This window comes from Myripristis murdjan, chromosome 17, assembly GCF_902150065.1.
Source record: "Myripristis murdjan chromosome 17, fMyrMur1.1, whole genome shotgun sequence".
NCBI lineage: Eukaryota > Metazoa > Chordata > Actinopteri > Holocentriformes > Holocentridae > Myripristis > Myripristis murdjan.
The window spans coordinates 9,784,115-9,808,093 of record NC_043996.1 but is presented as its reverse complement, the minus strand read 5'-3'; the positions used below and the strand labels follow the sequence as shown (position 1 = coordinate 9,808,093).

At 42.4% G+C, this 23,979-nt stretch overlaps 3 protein-coding genes across 7 annotated transcripts; 2 read left to right on the top strand and 1 right to left on the bottom strand.

The window, feature by feature from the left end:
• dars2 (aspartyl-tRNA synthetase 2, mitochondrial) lies at positions 1–10,771 on the bottom strand. Of its 2 annotated transcripts, XM_030075010.1 has the most exons (18): positions 10,640–10,771; positions 10,247–10,503; positions 9,986–10,085; positions 9,059–9,125; positions 8,736–8,837; positions 8,266–8,361; positions 7,920–8,043; positions 7,574–7,620; positions 6,896–7,002; positions 6,386–6,455; positions 5,409–5,588; positions 5,030–5,137; positions 4,402–4,464; positions 3,539–3,691; positions 2,850–3,068; positions 1,965–2,075; positions 1,529–1,604; positions 1–930 (listed from the first exon to the last, which is right to left on the bottom strand). In XM_030075010.1, the coding sequence occupies exons 2-18, from the start codon at positions 10,419–10,421 to the stop codon at positions 746–748; spliced, it is 1,983 nt and encodes a 660-aa protein (XP_029930870.1). In that variant the 5' UTR covers positions 10,422–10,503; positions 10,640–10,771; the 3' UTR covers positions 1–745. The 2 variants fall into 2 exon arrangements, with proteins under 2 accessions (XP_029930870.1, XP_029930869.1); XM_030075009.1 differs by having other exon boundaries at positions 10,247–10,758.
• A 205-nt stretch (positions 10,772–10,976) lies between these two features.
• Positions 10,977–16,625, top strand: cenpl (centromere protein L). Its single transcript, XM_030075011.1, has 5 exons — positions 10,977–11,129; positions 12,370–12,544; positions 13,139–13,393; positions 14,483–15,076; positions 15,197–16,625. Exons 1-5 carry the CDS (start codon positions 11,113–11,115, stop codon positions 15,269–15,271), a joined length of 1,116 nt encoding a protein of 371 aa, XP_029930871.1. The 5' UTR covers positions 10,977–11,112; the 3' UTR covers positions 15,272–16,625.
• Positions 16,626–16,763: 138 nt separating this feature from the next.
• Positions 16,764–23,971, top strand: trnau1apb (tRNA selenocysteine 1 associated protein 1b). Of its 4 annotated transcripts, none has more exons than XM_030074556.1 (10): positions 16,764–16,942; positions 17,859–17,956; positions 18,206–18,305; positions 19,114–19,166; positions 19,667–19,687; positions 19,969–20,097; positions 20,596–20,712; positions 20,814–21,111; positions 21,381–21,426; positions 22,782–23,971. In XM_030074556.1, exons 1-10 carry the CDS (start codon positions 16,907–16,909, stop codon positions 22,916–22,918), a joined length of 1,035 nt encoding a protein of 344 aa, XP_029930416.1. In that variant the 5' UTR covers positions 16,764–16,906; the 3' UTR covers positions 22,919–23,971. The 4 variants fall into 4 exon arrangements, with proteins under 4 accessions (XP_029930416.1, XP_029930417.1, XP_029930418.1 ...); XM_030074557.1 differs by having other exon boundaries at positions 16,765–16,942; positions 21,384–21,426; XM_030074558.1 differs by lacking the exon at positions 19,667–19,687 and having other exon boundaries at positions 16,765–16,942.
• The last annotated feature ends 8 nt before the right edge of the window (positions 23,972–23,979 follow it).

The window sequence follows — 23,979 nt, the reverse complement described above, 5'->3', positions numbered from 1 at the left end:
CAAGTGTGAACATGGAGTTTAATTTAACATTATACAAACATACATACAGTACAATTTACATGTATGCTCTCTTTTCATAAACCAAAACACTGAGTTTACCAATTATAATCAAAAATCATATCCACAAACAACTCACAAAGCAAAATGTATGAAGCTGCTGATACCCAACATAGTGAAATTTAATTTTTATTGTAACAAATTTCTTGTATTTACTTAGGAACTCCCTGGAAAACAACATATTATTTCTGAGTAGATTTTCCTGGTGAAATAAAGTTGATGATGAAACATTCTCCTTCATTGTTTGAGCCAAACATGTATTCTTGTCAGAGCATTTAGACCTTCATGTGACACTGAAACTCTCCACTGAGAGCCAGACCGATGACGTAGCAGCTCCTCATGGCAGGATGACCACCTGCTCAGTGGCAGGGAAAAACTGATACAGTAGTACTTTTAAATTAAGAGTGCATGTAGAGATGATTGCTAGGACATAAAAAAAGATAAAATGTGCAAAGAAAGTACAATTTTATCGCAGTTTTTGCAAAGTGTGTATGGTGCTGCGGTCAGAGAGGGACCTCCATCGTATCAGAAGTTCAATATTGGCCTCACGTGTCAGTTAACTGATATATCGATCCAGGCCGAGCCACAGAGCCCTCCATCTCCTCCTCTATCTCCTCCATTTCCTCATCCCTGTTAGAGGTTCAGGAAGACATCATCGTCTCCTCTAACATCGTGGCTCATCTCCTCCTCACTCTCCTTCTCCTCCTTGCGCCGCTGGCCAGTCGACGGAGATGTGGTACGACTTCAGCTCCTGCTCAGATACGAAGTCTGGGGCGTGGCTCATGAGGTCGTGACCCCGCACTGACTTCGGGAAGGCGATGACGTCACGGATGCTGGGGGACCCGACCATGATGGACACCAACCGGTCCAAACCTGGAGAACAGTGGGCGGCAGGGTGACGTGATAAACAGCTAAATATAGAGCTGTGACATTTTTAAAAAAAAAATTAAATATGCAGTTTCAGTATGCTGTGGTACTTAACCATTTTATGCAAGTGCACATATTTTGTGGATTTACAAATAGGTTTGTTCTTTTTGTAGAAAATACACTAAGAATTGCTTTTAGAAACTGACTTTTGGCAAACTAAATAAAAATATTCATACTGAAAGAAGTATGTGTATGTATTACCAATTTGTGTACAGATGGGAAACTCCTTGATGTTTGCATACACAATTGTGCTAAAAAAAACTGTAATGGCGTTTTTCTAAACCCTAACATTTATTACAGCTACTGACTTACAGAAACTGTCAAATGTTGGTGGGTGATGAAGACAAGAATAAAGGTTAGCACTAAATACAAAAGTCCTTGTTTTTAAACTGGGTGTGCCATCCCTTTAATATTGATAAAAGCTATACAATTCAAATGAGAGACACACCTAATGTGCAAAAGTAAACACCCATGTTGTTTGATTTGGGCTAAATTTCCTTCATGGTAAATACCACCAAGCGGTCAAGCGGTCAAGTCGTCTTACCCAGAGCAATGCCTCCATGTGGGGGCGCTCCTGAGTCCAGAGCCTCAAGCAGGTGGGAGAGGAGGGAGGCATCCTCCTGGAATACACACACACACACACACACACACACACACAGTAAATGACTGAAATGGAAATTACTTAAAACAAAAATTGTAAAAAAAATTTAATAAAAAATGATTGCACTAGACTTGATGCTTTAGTGATGCTTACAGGATAGAGGGCTATTCAAACCAAATGTGTTGCTTCGCTTCAGCCTCCAACAGCCCTGTCTATTTCTAATTTTCTTTAAGAATGTTAGTTGAAGTTGAAAACAAACTGATGGGTTTGTCATGCGTGGTCCCATCAGAGGCAGAAGTCCAGCATTTCATTTTGTATCCTGACACAGTTTGAGAAACAGCGGGTTACATCTTGACGTACTCATGAGCACATCACTGACCTGGAGGATGTTCACCAGGACATGCAGCTGCTCCGAGGCCTTGTGGATCCGGATGGAGCCTCCTCCGATCTCACAGCCGTTCAGCACCAGGTCGTAGTGCTGGCCGCGCACCTGGGAGTGGAAAAACACCGTCTGAGCATTAGTTTATTTTTCACCCTCAGGGTAACTTTTCAAAGTTTTAGAGTTTGAGCAAAATGCACGGAGTCTGTTGGTGGGCTGACTTGCAGTTTTATGTTTCTCACTCTTTATGTGGGATTCCACTGCTTTTATTCCCATCATGCTGAGTCTGAAAAACTTCTTGCACAAAATACAATGCACCTTATATACATTTCCTGGTACCGATTTCAGCCATGCCACAAAATCTCGGTTGGAAAGCCACTATGCACTTGAATTTGAATCTGTCATCCAGGGTACAGTGACAGCTAGCTGGCGATAGCAGATCCGCTGCTCTGAGCCTCCTGGCTGCAAAAAAATATGGGCGTTGTTGGTTCCACTATCCTGATCTGTGAGATCTAACGTGGGAGGCATTAGGTAAATTATTTAAAAATAGATGTTAAATTATTTTGAGGTTTTAAATTGCAACACCAGAAAAAAAGTATTGCTGAAATCCTACTTCCCATGTCTTAGCATTTTTAAGACTTTTGAAAGACTGATTTCCTCTTATCTTTATTTGGATTAATAAATTCAATGCCTTTTAAGACTTTTTAAGGAGTAAGAGGTAATTGGTTGGAAAATGTGAACTTCAGTACTCAGAAATCCTGTAAAATGAGGTCAGTGAACTGCACACAGCACACTGATGTTTACCGCCCTGGCTGGTCTGTGATGTTTTATTCCACAGATGAAAAATCAATATCTGCAGTCAAATGGATGTTGAGCAGTCCTGACCCTGTGTGGCTCTGTGTAGAGTAACTCTGCATCCTCAGGTACAGGAGCGGTAAACGGATGATGGGCTGACTCCAGCTGCTCCGGGTCCTCCTCTTTGGGCAGGAAGAGGGGGAAGTCGACAACCCACAGGAAGTGGAAGGCTGAGGGGTCGCGGATCGAAACGCCACGAGACTCCAGGAGCTCGGCACACTGCAGGCGGAGTTTACCGAGCAGTGGGCGCTGAGAGAGAGAGAGAGAGAGAGAGAGAGAGAGAGAGAGAGAGAGATGGATGGATGTTTGATGTAGGACAAGGAGGGAGGGAGGGATGAAAAGAGAACAGAAATTAAAGAGCAGAGGATGAGAAGCACTCTGAAAGGTTGATAGGGCAAAGAGTTTCTGCAATGAACTTGCATTTATGAAAAATAGCCTCACAAAATACATTTTCATTGCAAATTCTTAAAATGTTTTTCAAACTGTATCAGGTCAGTTAAGTTTGAAATTCCATACACGATATTCTATATTCTACATAATTTAATTCAAATATTTCCCCTCAACATCTCCCACTGTTGAAATTAGTGTATATGCATGTTGACATTATCCTCTTCTGCCCTATTCATTGTTTCCATTGTCCTTGCTGAGTTCTGGTACTACTTTTCTGCAACGATTCAGTTTTGGGACAAGTGAAGTTTGATTGGGTGTTAGTCCCGTACCACAGTGTTGAGGGGGCAGGCTGATATCAGCAGTAGGTCTCCTGGTTTGGCTCCGGTCTTTTTCATCAGCTGATCTGTGGCTGCAGCAGACAGCAGCTTCCTGAGTGGAGACTTCAGAGTACCGTCTTCCTTCACCAGCACCAAGCTGAGCTCCTTGGATCAAAACACACACACACACACACACAAAGGAAAGATGAAACATACATGGGTAGATAAAGGCACATAACCACACAAACAAGTGAACGCATACAGATGCAAAAACACCCATCATTAGAAGCGGAGGACAACCAGCCACCTCTTGTCTCATTGCGTGGGCATTACTAAAGCTGCACTTAGCAAATTTTTCAGGAACGACTAAATGAAGAAAAACTGGAAGCCTGTAGAGCTGAATTCTCTAACAGCGTCACTTCATTATTGAAGTTCACTGTGTTGTCATAACAGGTGCCAGGTAAGGTAAAATAACGTTCGCATGAACCAGGCATTACTTTCCCACAGTCATATTATATATGATTGTGACAATGAAGTCATTTGAACTTGTAAAAATTCTAAGATATCTACTGCTGCCACTCCTGGCAGCAAAAGGTATAAAATTAACTTGTGGAGCTTTAAAAGATAGAAAACATAACTGGGGTCATTTTCTCTTTCTATTCAAAACCACAGCGTAAAACAAATGCACAATCCATTTATAGATCAGTAAGCATTTCTTGTCTCTTTCTTGACAGCATAGATGTGACAACCTTCTCGTACAAGTGGTATGACTGATTCTGTGTCAGAGGCTCCTGAAAAAGTGCTTATTGACTTGAAAGACATAACAGCATGGAGTTCATCCAACTTTAGTGCCCTTGTCCCACTGTGAAACCTACCTGGCCAAACTGAGTCTTGGCTGTTTCTTTCAGTTCTTCCAAATCTTTACCCTTGAAATGTTTCTGTATTGAAACAGAAGAGAGAAAAGGTAATGCTATTATTTTTTTTCCAAGTGTGAGGTGAAAACTTTCATTAAGTTTCAAGGAGGCATGGAGGGCAATCAGCATAGAGCAGCAAACCCATTCCATATCAAATAAACGCTATCCTTTCTCCTTCAGAAAGCAAGTCAACCGTGACCATGACGTCCCCTATGATTGGTGCACTGGTGCAGGTCATCCTTTTATTTGGCCTGTGTGATGTGTAGTGTCTGACACACTGCTGATTCAACCTTGAGTATTCTTTTGGCCTGTTGGCGATTCTGTATTGGGCCAATCAAACATCATTCTCCAAAGATTTATCAAATTTTACCAAGACATACTGTTGGACACTGAGCATGTCACTGCTGGTTAGCTGGTGGTTTTGGAGTTGCTGGTGGTCATTTTGCTTTTGGCTTCTTTTTGACTGCATTACATTTAGCACTTTCAAAAATTGTGCATGGTTGCAAATATTCTACGATGATATAAGGACTAACAGGTCTTAGCCTGATTCTTTACTATGTATTCGTTTTTTGTGTGGTTATCATCTTACCACTCCATCGGGGACACAGACAGCCTGGATGGAGCCTTCTGGTTGGCTGAGAGCTGATCTGAAGAAGCCAATGTCTGTGGTCAAAAAAATCTCGCTGAGGTCGATCAGCTGGACAGACAGACAGACAGCAGAGACACAGACACAAAGACAGTCAGATGGGCAGGAAGACAGTTGGTTAAACAGGCAAAACATTGTTCAAACATAGACAGACACAAAAGACCACAATGTGCTGATTTTGGTGCTAAGAGTATATGCATGGCCTCTGTTGAACACAGACATGTAGCCACGATATAAGTCATATTTTTTACAACACAGAGAAGCCCTTCCAACCCTAGATACACCAAGAAACACAAGACGTCGAGCAATCCACCTCACCCACCTTCATACTGAACCTGGTGTCAGGCTTGTCCACACCGTAGTCCCTCATGGCCTCTTCGTACGTCATGGTTTGGAAAGGAGCCTTAACGGGACCTTTCTCTTCAGGCCAGGAGTGTTTTAACAAGCCCTCCACCAGCGCCATCATACCTGACTGGTCCACAAAAGACATCTCTATGTCCACCTGGGAAAAGACCATCAGAGGATATCACAGTTTATTTTCCATGTGGTTTTTGGAGAACACAAATTGCAGCAATAATCAAGACCATCTTAGTTTGGTCCAAGTCTATTCCAAGATCAGGTCCAGCTGAGTTCAAATTAAGATCAGGTACAAAAGACGTGAGACCACGGACACCATAGGAAGGAGATACTACAAATACATCACCTGCCATAGAGCTACATGTTGCACTGGTGTCTATACACTGAGTAATATCTCATTTCAAATGCAACCAAAGACAAAACCATGACCATAAACAGTACATATAAAGACAATACCTATGGAGTTACTTAAGATCTACTATTAGATCTACTGTAGCTCTATCTGTGTGACCAAAACCCATCAACATCCAACAAATCAATGCATGTAGGTTTGAAGAACATCCATACAAAGGTTTATCAAAGAAGACAGGCCCAAGATATTAATGTTTGTGGTCCTGTGAAGTCTGCGGCTGCAAGCGCTGGCTACTTCTACACTGCATTAAATCCACAAGGGGGCTCATGCAGACTTTAACTTAGATTTTCAGAGTCAATTCAATGTAATTACACGTTTTATTACTCATAGCAAACATACACTAGATCTGCAAATCTTTTCATTGGGCTTGTCGTCCAATTAGTATTTCTTTGGCTCAAACATCCCTGAAGATGAGTAAGTCTGCATGAGCTGTGCCTGCTAGTCCAGAAAGTTGACATTTGATCCAGTCTGTATGTGCGATCTTTGTGTAATTTGTGGATTACATCTTTCCATCCTTCCCTTCCTCCTACCTGGGTGAACTCAGGCTGCCTGTCCGGTTTGGATCCCTCATCTCGGTAGCATCGCGCCAACTGGAAATACCTGAAACATTGGAGGGGTAAAACTCAGGGACAGAGAGACTAATATTTTTTGGATGACTACAACTATTTCACAAAGTGACCCATATTTAATACCAGTATAAACTGATAATGATGTTTAAAAGAGAAACAGTAGCGAAAGCTGTAATATCTATTTTCATTTTTAATACATCAGTTATGGAAGGTTCCATCACGTTTTGACTGAACTGATGCATGTGGTCCATGTGGTCCAGATCTGAACAGATCAAATGAGCCTCTTCAAGGTTTTTGTTTTTCATAGATTCCAAAACATAACGTCTGTGTCACATGTGAGCGGGAAAAGTGTTGATCTGTGCAGATCATCAGAAAAGCATTCGTTTTCTTCAAGACACTACAAGTGGTACAACTTGGGACGAGAATGAAAAGTGTGTGTGCATATTTGTGCGTGTGTGTGTGTGTGCCCACCTGTCTATACCAGCCACCATCAGGAGCTGTTTAAACTGCTGTGGACTCTGGGGCAGCGAGTAAAACCGACCCGGCTCTCTGGACGGAACCAAAAACTCTTTGGCTCCCTGAAACACACAGGGACAGAAAATGTCCAGGCATTAAAATGTGATAACCAGTGACGGGACAGATTGTATATTATCTTGAAATATGCAACTTTTGACCTAATTTTGCCTGTGGCTTGGGAATATAAGAAGACATTTGACACAAACACACAAAATCGTCAGCAACAACACAACAATTATTTTTGAAAACTGGAAAGTGAACGCAAGGCCAAGACTGTGCTAGGTCTTGTCCACTGTGCACTTGAGGTCAGGTTCTGTCAAACTGCTCTCTGTTGAAGTCTTGAAAAACTTCCAAAATGGGATCCAACATTTGAGAAAACTGACTCCTACTCTTACAAAATAATTTACACCAATTAACTGAAACAATTTTTGGTCCTTATGGTAACTTAAGTCACCAACTGACAAAACAATTCAGGTCAGAGTTTATATTTTAGAGGTTTTAAATGGTAACAAAGACGATTTCCCCCCAAAATAAATATTGTGGTTTGGAGATGAATCCTTCAATTTGGCAGATAAAGGTGACTGTGACTGTGATTCTGTGCTAATGAACTTATGAAATATGAAGGGATCTTACCCCTGGTGTCCTTTTGAACAAGGTAGGAGTTTCCACATCCACAAAACCTGCAATTTAGAAAAAAAAAAAAAAAAAAGACACTGTGAAATCAGCATTTAACTTGAGTTGCCCTGTCGCAAACTGGACCTGAATTAAATGCCTGGCCTTGGATTTTTTTGGACTTTCTGGGCATGTTTTCTTTCCACCAAGAGTCAAAAGACATGCAGGTCATAGCTGGAAACACTAAGCTGTCCAAATGTGTCCAAATTGGCGACATGTCCAAAGTGTTTCCTTGCCTTCCACCCAATGTATGTAGCGAGCAGAGAAAAAGAAGGGAATAATGGTTATTGTGGAAAGCTCTCCATACCGTGGATGTTGCAGAGGTATTCTCTCATCTTCATCACCAGCTGGGATCTCAGCCGGAGGTTGTACTGCATCTGGGAAGAGCGCAGGTCCAGGTAGCGATACTGCATCCGTAATGCCTCTGATTTCTGGAAAAACATCAACAACACTCCAATCAATTGTGAATGTGAGACACTGAAGCAATTATTATCATCAGGAGCTCAGCTACACAGAATATTATGATCAATGGATAAACGAAAGTTTGGAGCTCAATGGGCAGAAAACAGCACTGTTAGAATATTAAAAATGGATCAAAGCTGTTTGAAATACATAGGTATACAACATTACAGGTAGATAATAAAGCCACTTACTTTGACAAAGTCTTTAATTTCAAAAGGAAGCTTCCGGCACGTGTTAAAAACCTCCACGCTCTCAGCCAGGACTTCTATTTCTCCTGTTGGCATCTCCTGCCATGTAGACAACAGGGTGAGAAGATCGAGCGGACTAACTGTTTTGAAAAGCAAATTTATCACATCTATCAGGCCGACAATTACACATAATACACCTCTGCAATTTTCTTCAACCCTGGAAATCTTTATATTCCTTTATTTGTGGTATTATTTACGCAAACTGCTTTTGTGGTAACTAATTATGTGTAGTATCATCTTTAGTGCTCTTGATTGGTCTTATTCTTATGTTCATCCTATTCTCTGCTGCTATAATGAACCAATCATGCCATGGAAATCACTGTCACTGAGCTTAATTTAACACACACACACACACACACACACACACACACACACACACACACACACACACACACACACCTCCACCCTCCCACCTTGTTCTCTTGGCCTGCTGGTCTCCGTCTGACTGTTCCCGTTACCTTGATGACGGACTCGGTCGTGAGATCACACAGTGTGGCTTTCACATTGTGCTTAGACTAAAAACACAGAAAAAAACTGTCAGCCAACAGCATTTACACACATTTTCTAAAAGAAATACTCTAGTGACGTTCTTGGAGCTATAGTAGTAGTAGTAGCAGTAGTACTGGCAGTAATGACGTTAGTAATAGTAACAGTGATAGTAATTGTGACGGTGGTAGTAGCAGTAGTACCAGCAGTTTATATCTACAATGCTGAATTTGAATTTGTGCATCCTTACTTCATCCTGAGGAATCAGAACTTGTGTCAAGCCGCTGAAATCTCGCAGGATGACAAATAGGTCTTGCCTGTTAGAGCAAAAACATACAACAGAGAAACAGTCATTTGGTCAACACTTATCAGATGAATCTCACAGGCAGCCTACTGAGAGCATACTGGTACAAAGAGCGGCCCTGATATTGTCAGTGCCTTGTTCTACCCACTGAGCTACACAGGGAACAGACCGCACTTTATCCCTATAGCTACACAGCACAGGACTCTGATCTGTGGGACAAACAGCAGCCTAATTATACTAAACATCCAACTGACCCCCCTTCATAACAAGTGACCAATCACATCTTATAAGAGCAACATCCAAAACGTCTTCCAAACAGCAGGGGGCGAGTACTCTGTCCGGGGTAGAGGTGGGCGATATGGTCAGAAAAAATTTGATGTGGTTGACTTTTCACCAACTACAACCACTAAGTGATGAAGTGAGGCATGATCACGCAACTGGTGATTTGCACACGATTGTGTGAGCATGCACGTTCTGTGCAGATGAGTGAACTGTTTGGCTTGTTTGACAGAGCGCTCAGCTGCTTTTATAATGGTACAGCAGACGTGGTCAAAAGCTCGATTTTACAATTCAGCCATTTTTTTGCACCGATTTAAAACATAAATTCAAATTAATCAATGTAATCGATTTCTCACCTGCACGTTTTGCTCCAGCATCACAGACAGCCTGTCTGGTGAACATGAGCATGCTATGTGCAGTTTACTAGCAAGTTATATTATTTCAGGTGTCTCTCACTGCCATGTAGAGCTACCGGTGTGTGAAGTTGTCTGATGCAGCTATAAATTCTTAATTCGTCTCATTCTGATAATAAACATTCAGTCATCATATGTTGATTCAACAAAGTGGGAAGCACTGTGAACAGCAGAGTGATACCTGAGGTACTGCACCCAGCCACACAGAGTGACCCTCTCTCCTACATGCTGTGGTGTCAGTTCTCCACAGGTGTGACTCCTGAATGTCAGACTGCTGGGACCTGCAGACAGGACAGTTAGGCTGAACACAACACACAGCCAAGACCCTCCACAGCAGGGACACACTTTAATCACACGACTGCAGAAAGTTTTGCTTAGAGGGCTGTAGTATTCTGCTTGTTTACAATGCAGAGTTCATGGATATGTGATGAATCCCAAATACCTGTGGTGTGTGCCTCCAGCCTGCAGACGCTGGAGGAGCAGCTCACACTTCTGGAGGACCTCCTCAGCAGCACATGTCCTTGACGGGAGGTCGCCACCGTGCTGCGAGGACAGAGTGTGTGTGCTCTGAACGCACACAGCGTCCTCTGCACAAGAGCTCTGCTTCTAGCTGCCATTTTCTCCAAACACTAAGTGAGGCACCCGCGGGTTTGACTTGGTGAGGCTGTCAGGATCATCACGCCCTCCAGCTGCTCAGCCCTGCAGGGTGAGAGCAGCACATGGACGCTGGGCTTCCAGAGGAACGCGTGAACTGACACCCATGACTCTCCTGATGCTGTGTCACGGCTGCAGTTATTATAGACGAGAGCAGAGGACAGAATGACTTTTTAAAAACCTGGTCGTGTTTGATCCACTCAAGCCTTTGCTGTTATTTCATTTGATAGTGCTTCCGCATCAGCAGCCGTGTGGAGTTGCCCCCGCTGCTCTCCAGCCATGTGGATGGGCTGTCTTCATGCACTACACACTAGTTCACTGCTAATCCGCTCACATAGGAATCAGTACAGTGAAGCCCTTTTGCGTAAGGCAGGGGTGTGACGCTGCAACTCCGTTTCGACCCAGATAGTCAATCTGCGAAATAATCGATCACAGTCACAAAAATTTTGATTTAAATTCGGCGAGGCTTAACATTTAGACTTCGAGGTCGTGTGTATATATATTTGTGGTCTGTCAGCTGATGCACGGTTTGTGGTTCCTGGCTGAAACATGCTGTGCCACCGATCGACGTGGTGATTGGCTGGTTTAAACCCTGTGGGCTTCTGGGAAAGCGCGGTATTCAAAAGTTTCCTGATTCCGGTTTGATGCTCAGACATGGAGCGACACAGCAGGTAATGTTTACATCAAGTATATGTCTGAATGTTTCCACCTCCTTTTGAAACCGTGTAGTTTATTAGATAGATAATTGTTTCGCACATCGCCATAATGCAGCGTGAGGTGAGAGGCTCGGTTTTGCAAAAAGTAATGCGTTTGCAACTTCTCGGATACGTAACGTAACGTAGCGTAACGCCAAAGTCCGTTCATAATTCTGGCCTTAAGCTTGCCTTGTTTATCGGCACACACACACGCTTCGTAGGGCAGGACTTGAAACGTTTTATGAATGAATAAAAGACATATATCATTTCGGCTGGCATTCAATACATCAAACGTCACCTGTTTTACCAATATTTAGTCCTATTCCACCAAAATATTGTGGAGAACACCATCACCAGGGACAGTCACTTTGGGTTTGATTACGTTTTGGTTCGCCCAGCTTGATGGATACACAATCAAAAGATGTGGCTAGAGATTTTGTTTTCACAACAGCTATTTTGACATGAATTCACAGAGTCAACATGGGTGTCACTGCTAATGACTTGGGTCAGTAAGGTTCATAGAGTGCATAGAAGCAGAATAAATATCTACATTGACACTGTTAAGCTATTGTTCCTCTGCTTAAATATCATCTAGGCTCACTAGAGGTGAGCTTCGTGGTTTTCAGCGGATGCTTTTGAGCTTAACTACACGTCAAGTGAACCTTGATTTGTGTGATTTGGAAAGTTATTTTTAGGAGAGGATTAAAAAACTGAACCATAATCCCCTGCAAACAGCCATCCGCCTTACTCAGATTAGAGGAGGTGGCCTAAGTACCAGAGCTTTTCCTGTTGTATTGCCATTCTTCGGAGGATGAACATTTCCACTGAAATTTGGCTTTCTAAAAATCCTAATAAATAAATAAATAAATAAATGAAATGAAATGAAATGCTGGCCATCTAACATGGTGACAAAATAAACTGATTTGTTGCTGTCTATGCAGTTGGTCTGTGTGTAATTAATCCTGTGCGGGGCAGCATCACAGAAATAGAAAGATTAGGCTACTACTGCAAGAAAATGTGGGAAATAACAAAGTATGTTGAATATAATTGACATTTTAACAATAGTCGAGCATCCGCCTGGGAACAGGTCAGTGCCACAGTGAGCACAAGAGGAAACAAAATCATACTATCCAACACCCCCCATGTAGTAGTTTTACAAAAAAAAAAAAAAAAACACGGAGGAGTTTGCTGGTTTTGACCTGTCTGTCATGTCCAGTGTTGCAGAGACTCCTGTCAACAGCGTCATGGTCCAGAGGAGGAGCGGCAGTAAGAGCTTCCGTCAGTCTTACCGCAGTTGTGTTGGTGCTGCTTCTCACCTCGGTTACACACCAGGGCTGACCACACGGAGGCTCACCACCAGCAGAAGAGCTCCCAGGTCTCGCACTGTCACTGTGAGTGAACTCCCACTTGCCCTTTGCCTAACCTGTATTCTTCTGATAAATCTGATATTTCTTTGGTAGAAGCCCCAGCTAAACTCACATCACTATCATTTTAATAGGCTTTCCAGTTAAAATGAAAATTATAATGCAAAAACTAGCATTCATACAAGATTGTCACAATATGATTACTATACTATGTTGCTCATGGTTGTATCCACTCCTTATTTGAACCACCCACACAAAAATATGTACACTCTGGTACTTGAAGGTGCTTTGTTTTGATAAACTTTGACACTAAGAGTGGGAGAACACTCGCTGTTCAGAATTGTCTTCTTCTTTAAGACTTTAAGTGACAAGGAGGACAAGAGTTTGATCAAAAAGTTGTTTGTGTCTAACTAGTCTGACATCCTCTCCCTTATTCTCTTTCTTCAAACTGTTCTCTTTCTTTATCCACTGCTTTTCCTCATGTTCCTGTTTACTTGACCAAGTGATACCCCTACCATCTCCTCCTCTCTTCTCAATTTCCATGCTCATCTCTCTTTCCTTTCTTTCCTTTTCCCTCCCCTGCCTACCTTCCCTTTTGCCACTCTTCTACCTTACCCACAGGAGAGCGTTAATCCAGAGCAGTTGTCCTTGCTGGTGAAGAAGGAGTGGCAGCTGTCGTATGTCACCCCGCTCCACCACTTCAGACACACCCAGCTGAGGAGCTACTCCCGGCAGCTCTTGGCGTTTATTGTGGCAGAGAAGCAGCAAGGTTTGGCAGTGGCACTGGAGGGAGCAGAGAGCAGCCTCAAGGTCGTCTTCTCGGTGGTGGAGGGGATGGCGACAACAGATGACGATGCTGACACAGTCCTCATACAGGTAGGCACAAAGTCCGTCGACTTTTCCTGGCTCCAAAATGAGCACCGACTCATTTCAACCAGGATGTTGTTTCACCCGGTCAAGTTTATTTGTAGAGCTCTTAATTGTTGTTAAATTCTCAAAGGGCTTCACATTAAAGAAACAATGAATGAACACAACCACCACAAAGAACAGTCCTCACAAGACACTCTTTCACCAGAACTGAATTATCATCCCTGCACCCAACACTGACTATCACAAGAGATAACATTAGGTTTTGAAAAATACACCTATCATGAGTGCAGAATGACAATATCTGTTGTCTGATAATCACAATATTATTGCCAGACCCCCACTAGCAGGGGGAAGGCCTAGAACAGGGGTGTCCAATCATGTGCCATGGAGGGCCAAGAGGCTGCAGGTTTTCATTCCAATGAAGTCACCTGGTGGAGGTCTTGGTTGGGATGAAAACTTGCAGCCTCTTGGCCCTCCATGGCACATGATTGGACCCCCCTTGCCTAGAAACTTGAATGTCACTTACTGACTTTTTTCAGCTAACCTTGTGGAGTCTCCTTGTGGTGACAACTAACCATTGCTAGGGATGAGGCAGAATTATGAGTGCATCCATTTGCAGCCTGCAGACTGGTACAAAACAAACCCACATCAGTATAAGAAACACCCACTCCACTGAGGTTAAGGGACCACACCAGGGCAGGTTGAAATAATCCCTCAGCCAGTAAATAGTCCCCGGGGAAACATTTCCTTTACACAGCCAATTATCAGTTCTGTTGTTGTTTATGAATGTTGACATTATAAGCTGAGTGTTTCAATCAAAAAACTCTAATTTGGTTTGTTGAAATGTAAAATGTGGGTAAATTGTACTAAATGGGCCAAACATTCAAAATCACCATTATGGTCATTTAAGCTTAGGGAAAATGATGGAGGGAAGTTTGTCTTGCACTGGTACTGAAGGCTGCAGACAGATGTCTCTCCTGAATGAACCTACTGGTCCCATAGTGGTGACAACTAAACACTGCTAGCACAGCCCTGACTGCTGTAGACTGGATACTGATATTCCGTTCTTGTTTCTTCATCCTCTGTCCATCACAGATCCATTCGAAGTCTGTGTTTGCCAGCCAGGATGATCCCCGGAGGTTAGTTTGGAGCGGCTGGCTGACCTGCATCAACGGCAGTCCCGACTACGTTCGCTCCCTCCCAAAAGACTTTGTTTGCCTGCCGCTCCTGTGCAGCAGTGGAGCTCAGTGGCTCACTTCTTTGGTCAAATCCTGGCTGGAGCGAGCCTTCGACTGTTGCATCGGCTCTCTGGACATCAATTCTGTAAATCTGCAGTGGTTGGCGGCGCTGTGGACAAACTGCCATCCCGAGTCCAACATTGGGCAGCTCAAACTCATGTGGACCCTCCCGGTGGATCCACCACTGGAAATCGCCTTCACCGTTCACCCCCAAGATGCCTGGGAGCTGTGGAGCAGCATGAGGGGGCAGCTGCAGGAGGAGGAGCAGGAGAATGAGGGAGTTGGGGAGGGGGCAGGAGACAAGGACAGTGTTGACATTGATGAGGTGACGAGGTTCATTGATGGGCTGAAGAACCACTTCTACAGACACTTCAGGCTGGATCTGTCGGCGGGAACGCTGAGCCAGGTCTCCACAGCACTGGGGACAGCCAAACACAGCGGCAGGATCAAGGTAAAATCCCAGCCTGACTGATGGTGATTCTCTCTAGATGGGAGAAAACAAATACTCAGTGTGATGAGAGTAGAGTGCTAAAGAGACATGTTAACTATTAAATGTTTTTTCCTTTTTCAGATCTCCAGCAGTAGCTACATGAACGCCACACTGATGCTACTGACAGAGTGTGCCCTCCTCAAAATGCCCGTCTGAACAGAAAATACTCAGGACTCCTCATGATGAACTGTTTTGGAGTGGCAGCATCCCCTCCAGCTTGGGCGCTGGGTGTGATTATTCCTCACAGGCCTGGACCATCCAGCAGGAGCTCTCAGTCTCCAGACCCTGGACGTTTCTATGAACTCTTCACACCAGTGTGCACTGCCAGACTGGGCTGGCCACTGTTATAAATCGGAAAACAATATAGGAAGAGACAAAGATGGAATGGAAGAATGCTGGAATGGAAGAATGCTCCCCTAATCAAAATGCCTGCAATACTTTTATTGGGACTGAGAGTGTGAGCGTTTCACTCATGTGGGTTTCTCATTGGCTGATATTTACATAGCATGATGGCTGATGGCCACGCATCATGTTTTTTTTCTGGTTTTTCCACATGCTTAAACACAACAGTTTAATAACAATCAACTAAATAAATCACATGTAATCAAAAAACTAAACTTTGTATTTAAAAAATACAAAGTTTAGTTTAGTACATAAGCAGCATTTATCAGCAGGTCGCAGTATCCTTGTTTCTGAGAGAGAGCGAAAATGTGTAAACTTACATAAGCATCTCTTTGTTTTGAACATTTTTTAATGGTAATGTTTTATTCATTTGAACACAGAAAAATATTTGAAAATGGAAAATGTGCATTGTTTCTGTTTGCTTAAGTTCATCTGCACACTTATTTTAAAATTTAAAAAAATATTGGCCTGATTAATCAGTTGACACCTGCTCAATAGTGACTTATACAGACATTTTTTATGGTATTTTGTTTAACTCTTCTATGTTATCACTATAATATTCCTAACTTATTCCTATGGAATATTATATATTGTTTACATTTCTCTATGGCTGTGTGAAATAACTCATGTATGTGTTATTTTAAATTGAAATGCATGCCATTTATTTTAAATAATTTGCTGGAAAACCGCTTCCTGTAAAACAAATCTGCTATAAATGACACCAGATCACACTTTTTTGCCATTGTCCAGGCAGTAAGTCTTTTCCTGTTATGTCAGAAATGTAGAATGGGGGTCTGCTTGTCTCATCTGTATATAATGTAAATGCAAACAGAGTCCTTAGCAAACTAAATGTCAAAACAAGTAGGATGTCAGAGGTACACTAAAGTGTAGCGGTGTGTGTGTTTAGTGTTAAGTTCAGTTATTGAATTTGTTCAATCTTTTTTTTTCTCTGCACCACTGAGAAACTGACCAGTCCTTACATAGTGATGTGGTAAGTAAATGCCTGTAAGTTTCATAGTTTGTCACTGAAAATGTATCACAGTGCCCAATATTTTAAAATTCAATTGGCTATGAATTTGTGTTGGATTTTTTTTTTTCACTATTGCCTCTGTATTGCTGCCTTTGCATTATCAGTGTAATCATAAAATTGGAAGAAGGTATTTTCGGCGTTTGAAATTCATTTGACGGCTTAACTCTCCAAGTATGATGTGGTGACTTTTACTTTGAAAGCAGACTCAGAGCGGAAGTGCTGGGTGTCAGACGGAAGGAGAAAGAGCAGCGAGCGGACGGCGGGTCGGAGTGGGAACGTGGGAGCAACTTTTAATTTTATTTATTCAGACAGACTAATAAAACCATTGCTGCGGCTCCAGTCGAGTCCCCAAATCCAACATGTTCAACAGACAGACGAGCCTGTGGATGGGTGATGTATGTTGGTTTTCTCCGCTCCTGTCAGTGTCGCAGTTTTAGCTAGGCTAACGTGAGGTGTGTTGCTAGCGAGGCACGTCATACAAACTCCATTAAACATTAAACTCTGCTTTAGCTTTCGGCCAAGCTGGGCAGACCAGGCCTTTAGGTCAGACTTATGATATCCTGGAAGCAGTGGAGGATATCGCCATTCAAATGGACCTTTAAAAAGTTGTTATTTTGTCGATATGTAACGTTGCACGACGGGCTTTCCTCCCCAGACGTCCTCCACACATAACACAGCGTTAGGCCTAACTTTGGTGCAAGACGACCGGCTAACGAGGCTTTAAAGTTTATATTTAAGCAAAGAAAATGCTCCTCGTTTTAGTGAACTCACGCCGAAATGGAGAATGAACCCTAACAATTTACAAGGTCTCAGTTCACGTTCATAGCAGGCTCTCCTGCAGGCCAGGCGACAGGAGCTGCAGTTTGTGGAGGAAGTTTCTGTACAAAGAGAGCAGGGACACTGGCGCGCAGTGTGGCGGAGCTACAGTCTCTACAGTGTGTGGAAAGTGATGAGTGACTGAGATACGTTTTGACTAACTCAGCCAACACTATTCAAATTGATTCGGTTCATACGGCAGTTAAATACTATGTGGCATTAGGGGATATTCACGGTAGTGGCAATAACCACCTGTTGCGTTTAGTTTTCTCATTTAAATCATACATGACTGAGCTTGTATGCGGGTAGCTAGGTATACATATTCACGTCAACACGTGGACCTTGTGAAAAAACAGTAGAAATTCTCATTAAATCCTGCTGCTTAGGTATAGTTAACTAATGGACTATTATATCATGCCCAGATTCCTAATGTTACATGGGAAATTTCATCACATTGATCTTAAACTGTGTGTGTGTGTGTGTGTGTGTGTTTAGTTGGACCCATACATGGATGAGAACTTCATTAAGCAAGCTTTCAGCGCTATGGGAGAAACACCATTTGGAGTGAAGATCATCACCCACAGGATAACAGGGTACTACTGAATGTCTGGCACCATCTTGTCCTATTTTAATGTGTTTGTTTCTGTATTGTTTTATTTATGCACTTTACTGCATGAAGTCCCTCTCAGGGATAATAAAGTTTACGTTGAAATGATTACTAACATGACAGTAAAGATGGTGTTATTAGAAATAGCTCTGTCTCATGTTTAACCCTTTGAAATCAGAAAAAAAAAACAAAAAACATTTTTTGTCCATAACTCCTCTGTCTTGTGTGTGTGCAGCGGCTCAGCGGGCTACTGCTTTGTGGAGTTGGCAGACGAGGCGAGCGTCGACCGCTGCGTTCAAAAACTCAACGGAAAACTGGTCCCCGGATCAAACCCGGTCAGTTCTTCAGGGTTCTTACAAAATATTCACTCATGTTCCTCTGATTCAGTCTTTACTGCAACTTTTCATCATTGTTTCTCCACAAATATTTATGATTGACAATTAAACACCACCTTCCATTTTTTTTCCAGTGTTAGACTTATGTTTTCCAGCAGCATTTATTTGTTGTCTTGACTGTGGACAGTGGAGCTCAACTAGTCTGTGCCACCCTTCCTCAGTGTAATATCACGTTCTCAGGTCGCACCTCCTCGAGACAGACAGCTGATTTGCATTGACAGATGCCTCTGATCTCCTGTTTACAAGTTGTTTTTGCTTACACTGTCAGGCCGAGGCAGATGTTAGCAGTAAATCATATAAAAGACAGATGACCCCTGTTGGTTGGCATTGCAAAGACAGCTTCTTGAGAGTCAGGCGATCCATAAAAACCTTATAAATTTTTTTGCTCACCCGTCGTGTGTAAGTGTGTACGCTTCAGCTGTGGGCTCCCATGGTTCGATCCTGTTGGCCCTGTGAGGCGGCCGAGCTGCTGGGCTCCTCTGTCCACATGTCTACATGCTGCTGAAGGTGGCTCTGAGGCTGCTTGTATATCAATGTACTTTGTTTGAAGCTGGTGAATAGTCTCTGATAGGAACTAACTGAGGAATGGGCTAAAGGCTGGTCTGGGTGGTGGAGGTATGTAAACCCAAATAACCACAACCATAATAACGCCACTCCCTTTATTTCCCAGCAATATTAGTGCTATACTACACATCTTTGGTCGTGTGAAGCTGGCTTAGTGTGTGTGTTTTCTGTCCCCCCTGCGCAGCCCCGGAAGTTTAAGCTAAACTATGCCACCTACGGGAAAAGGCCGGAGGCAGGGTAAGACTTGGTTTAAATCTGAATCTTTTGCATGGTAACTGAATACTTGAAATTTTGTGTGACTTAGTTTCAAAAAGTGTACATCCTGAACAGCTTTTCCTTGAGGCAAATCAGTGGTTCTTGCAACATCATATCTGCAAAAAGTACATTTGCTTAACAAGGTGGTGTTAAAGTCACCACCCAATTAAAATAGCAGCACAGGGAAAAATGTGGATATTAATAAATTTGCAGTACAGTGATGGCTTGTTTCCTGCTCTTGTTTGACTTATATGCACACCTTTGTTGGAAAACGTTGGACAAGCGATTGGTGAAGTCAGGCTGATTCTAACAAACAGACCAGGGCAGTTTTCTAGTGGCCCTAGTTGCAAAATTAAATTAAACTTTTGTCAAAAAAAACATTGCCCAGTCAGTTTTTCAGCCGATAAATCACAGCTGTTTTGGGCAACACCAGACCTGTATGACTTGCTTGAAATTTTTTAAAGTGAATGTTTGATTTACAGGTCTGGAGCCGGGACAGGACGGTAATTTTTGCATCAATAATTTTCATTTTCACTGGAAAAAATCCTATTAAAATGATGATGATGTGATTTTCACTGGGGTTTGCAGCAAACAAACATGTTTTTTTTTTTTTTTTTTTTACATATGGAGAATACAACCTGATGGCCAGAGCATTTGTGTAGTGCCACTGTCATACATTTTAAGGTTATAGAAAAATGTCTGCAATTTCAGTACTGGACATGCCTTAATGCTGAAAAGAGAGAATGTTGTTTATGCTGGGCCATCTTTTCCCCCCTTCTCTCAGGCCAGAGTACTCAGTGTTTGTGGGCGACTTGGCCTCTGAGGTGGACGACTTCCAGCTGCACCAAGTCTTTAAGAAGTATCCTTCCTGCAAGGGAGCCAAAGTGGTCACTGACCAGTACGGATACTCCAGGTATGGCAGCTCCTACAGGAGGACACGGCACACTTAGGACTTCCAGACAACAGAGCAATGTTAAAAACATTCCTTTTGATATGACATGATTTCTCAAACTGTATTCTCTGCATGTCTACGAATGCCTTGAATATTATTCTGAAAATATACAATGTTGAATATATTCATATCTGATATAGAGGCTTGTTTCCTTGATGTAATGTGGATATCACTGCTGTTGTGTCCACCAGTACTTCTACATCTATTTTCCACAAAAGGGTGAAGAAATGTTTTCTTGCCGTCTTACGCTAAAACTATTGTTTTCCCCATATAGGCTAAGCAAGAGCAACTCACAATTCAAGTGATGCTACCTCATGTTAAAAGTAAAACAACAAGTTTCAGTTCTACCATAATAATACCCATTATATTCTGTTTCTCATTATAAGTGGCTATTTCATGCCGAGTATGGAGAGAGAGTGCTGGTGGGGAGAGGAGGTGTAACTGTTGTGTGATCTGCAGAGGCTACGGCTTCGTCAAGTTCGGGGAGGAGAGCGAGCAGAAGAAGTCGATCGAGGAGTGCCAGGGAACGATGCTGGGGGGGAAGCCGCTGAGACTCAGCATCGCCGTAGCAAAGAGGTACGACACTACCTCTTTGAATACAGTTAAACCAAAAAAAAAAGCTTAAACTCCTCACTAACTTTTAAATAACTTTTTTGTTTTAATGGATTGTTTTTCAGCCAGAAGATGAGCAACTACCATGGAGGGCAGGGCCAGAACTACCATAGCAACTACAGCCAGCAGCAGTCGAGTTACTATGGCAGCCATGGCAGCGGGGGCCAGGGGGGCTACTACTCTCAGTGGGGGAGTTACGACCAGTACGGTGGCTACAACAGCAGTGGCTATAACAACTGCTACAACAGCGGCTACAACTACAACTATGGGCCCTATGGTTACCCCCCACCAGGCCACATGATGGGGCCACCACCACCCATGGGGATGCCGCCTATGTCCTCTGACATGTCAGGAGGTGTAGAGGTGAATGACGTTCACACACGCACGCACAAGTTTTCCTTCTACACATGATAAACTATTGGATGCTGTAACGTAGACTCAAATAACTACTTATAGTTATTTCAGTCAACATTTTTAAACACCTTGTCATATTTGGATGTGTGCTTAGTTTTTTTTTTTTTTTTTTTATCCCTGGAAAGGCCTCTTAAGGGCTTTTCTTTTCATTTGTCTTAAATTTAACTGTTTCTGATGACAATTTCTGCTGTTTCTTGTCTTTCCCCGCCTGTCCCCTGCAGAGCCACGAGGAGGCTGAAGATCTAGAGGAGGAAAATGCAGAAGGTAAGAAGCTGCTTTCACAAAACAGCCTTGTTTTTTTTTTTATGTGGTGGAAACTTTGTACACCACTGGTTTCTGCAATAAAGTAATCTGTATGTACAGGGGTTTTGAGTAATCAGAGTAAGGAAACATGTACATTACCCAATTTCGTGCAGCAACCTGTTTTCTTGTGTGAAAGAACAGAAAGAAAGAGACCAGGTTTCTTTTGTGGATGTGAATGCAGTAAAGGGCAGGACGTTCAGCAGCTGAAGTGCCTCCAATTTTTCCCTTTTCTTTATGTAACCCTTTCCACGCATTTTTGTCACGAAAACACAACTTTTGAAACATGCTCTCCACAGTAGATTTTTTTTTAAACACCATTTGCCTTTTGCAGTGTGGACAGAGAAACATTTGTAACTCTGAGCAGAAGCCCCACCTTCTCCTTTGTCCATATAATCTCACCTTGTTTTTTTTTTCATCCAACTTTGTTTTTGTTCTTGCATTTGTAACCCAGCCACGTCACCAAAATGCTTCAGTCATTCCTTAGCGTCTTTGCACAAGCTCATGTAGTGGACATGTCTGTTTTTATGTAAAGAGACTTCAGACGTGCAGAAATAAAGTTTTTTTTTTTTGTTTTTGAAAAGATCTGTATAGAGGTTTCCTGGGTCAGGATCTGGACAAAGATCCTTGCTGGAAAATCCCAGCATCTTTAAAATTTCAAGCTTTATTTGAAGTTAACAGCATCCTGCCATTAGCTAGGTATATCTAATAAGGCGTCCACAGGACTTCCTGTCACTGTGGTCAAGTAACATATAAAGAAGAAAGGGACAATATGTCTTGACAACAAATTTGCTCTGCTGCCAGATGTTGGTGCCACTGATATTGAAGTCAATGGAACTGGCATTGAAAATGCCACTATAAACAGTGTCTCTGCTGTTTGAATTTGGTCAAAACAGAGATTAAACTATATTACAAAGCACACTTCATACAATGCAGACTGGTGCATTCCTTGTCCTTGTTACTGGTCTCAGAACATCAGGAGTCTGTCTGCTACTTGAAAGTATACAAACTGATGTATGAAATATGAGCTAGTTAGCAACAGACAAATTACTCATATGTCTGTCTATGTTTAACAGGTTAGTGCCTGGGGCACTAACCTGTTAAATAAGGCATAAGTGGAGGAGTGGCAAACCCATTCAAAACAAGGACAACCACACAGAATCATTTCATGCATTACTCAGTGATGTATTGTCCCTTCGTTCTTTACACAGCAATGCTCTGGCCCACCGCTTTTATTTTCATGTTCCGTATCCACAGCCATATTGTCTATATCTGCATGAAATGCTTGATGTTAAATCTTCTTTTTTCCTTGTGTTCAGAGCCCATCCCTGAGTACGATGTGGACCAGTGCAACAGAGATTTTATGCAGCGCAGCGAGGAGCTCTATGATGCCATGATGGACTGCCACTGGCAACCTTTGGACTCCATCACCTCCCCCATCCCATCCCTCTCTTGATGTCCATTTGTTCTGCTCCTCCTCATCCTCTTTTAACTCCTCAGTCCCTTTATACCTCCTTTCTCCCGATCTATGCCACACTCAAAGTGACACTGTAAAACAAAGTAGACCAGTTTTTAGCTCAGCATCTCAATACTTAACCCAGGCCTGGCTGAAGGCTCACATTTGCACACACAGTCAGTAAGTAGTTTGTCTGCAAATACCTGCAGTATAATTCCAGGTACATATAAATCCTGTTTACTGTGTTGATTTATTCAGGAAATTGGTCACCAAGCAGTGTAGTTGGTATATTGTTGATTTGTAATAACGTTCTGTCACCATTTCTAACTTTTCTATGTAGCACAGAGCGGAGTGAGCACGACTGTCAGTGGTTTAAGTATTGGAACAGTGCTGACGTTGCCTTTTGTGCTGTTGACTGGTCTACAGTGGATGTGGCATTGGCTTCAGCACTATACCATGTGATAATGCCATTAGAGGAAAAAAAAAAAAAAAACTCACTGTCCTAATACGAGATGGTCCAGTTTGGCCATGTGCAAAGTTTCCCTTCATTGGCCCTAACTCACGAGGAAGAGATGCTCTTTTCAAGACAAAATGTCACACAACAATGCCTTTATTCGCCATGTCTTCCCAGTCCAGGTTGGTAGCGAGAATTTGTATATACAGGATGTCAGTTTTTTTTTTTTAATTGTTAATGTTTTTTTGTTTTTTTTTAATGAAGGAGTGCTTGAGATAATGCCTTTTCCTCCTTTAAACATTTTTTTTTTGTCAAACTCCAGTGTTTGTTATATAGATTTCATGTACATTTTCTGGATGGAATTTAAAGCTTTGGAAAGTTGAAGATAATTATATTGAAGCCACCAAAAATATAATTTATCACCATTTTCGAAGCAGGAAAACAAAAGGATTTTCTATATAATAGATGACTGATACACACTCTGTAATATATTTAAACTGTGATACCGTACGTAATCAGTTTCTGAGGTTTGGCCTTATTTGGCTCTATCAGATGTCAAGTCGTCATTTGTTAACTGGTGTCTGATGGCTGATATTTTGTGTAAATG

Bases quoted from the DNA above. Each gene is read 5' to 3' on its own strand.
- dars2 (XM_030075010.1), bottom strand. From the start codon at position 10,421: ATGGCAGCTAGAAGCAGAGCTCTTGTGCAGAGGACGCTGTGTGCGTTC. The intron at 7,003-7,573 runs GTAAGATCCCTT...TGTGTGTTTCAG, and splicing joins TGTTCAAAAGGACACCAGGG to GGAGCCAAAGAGTTTTTGGT. The intron at 2,076-2,849 runs GTCAGGACTGCT...TTCCACTCCCAG, and splicing joins TCTACACAGAGCCACACAGG to GTGCGCGGCCAGCACTACGA.
- cenpl (XM_030075011.1), top strand. The intron at 12,545-13,138 runs GTGAGTGAACTC...CCTTACCCACAG, and splicing joins CCAGGTCTCGCACTGTCACT to GAGAGCGTTAATCCAGAGCA. The intron at 13,394-14,482 runs GTAGGCACAAAG...TGTCCATCACAG, and splicing joins CTGACACAGTCCTCATACAG to ATCCATTCGAAGTCTGTGTT.
- trnau1apb (XM_030074556.1), top strand. From the start codon at position 16,907: ATGTTCAACAGACAGACGAGCCTGTGGATGGGTGAT. The intron at 17,957-18,205 runs GTACTACTGAAT...GTGTGTGTGCAG, and splicing joins ATCACCCACAGGATAACAGG to CGGCTCAGCGGGCTACTGCT. The intron at 21,427-22,781 runs GTAAGAAGCTGC...CCTTGTGTTCAG, and splicing joins AGAGGAGGAAAATGCAGAAG to AGCCCATCCCTGAGTACGAT.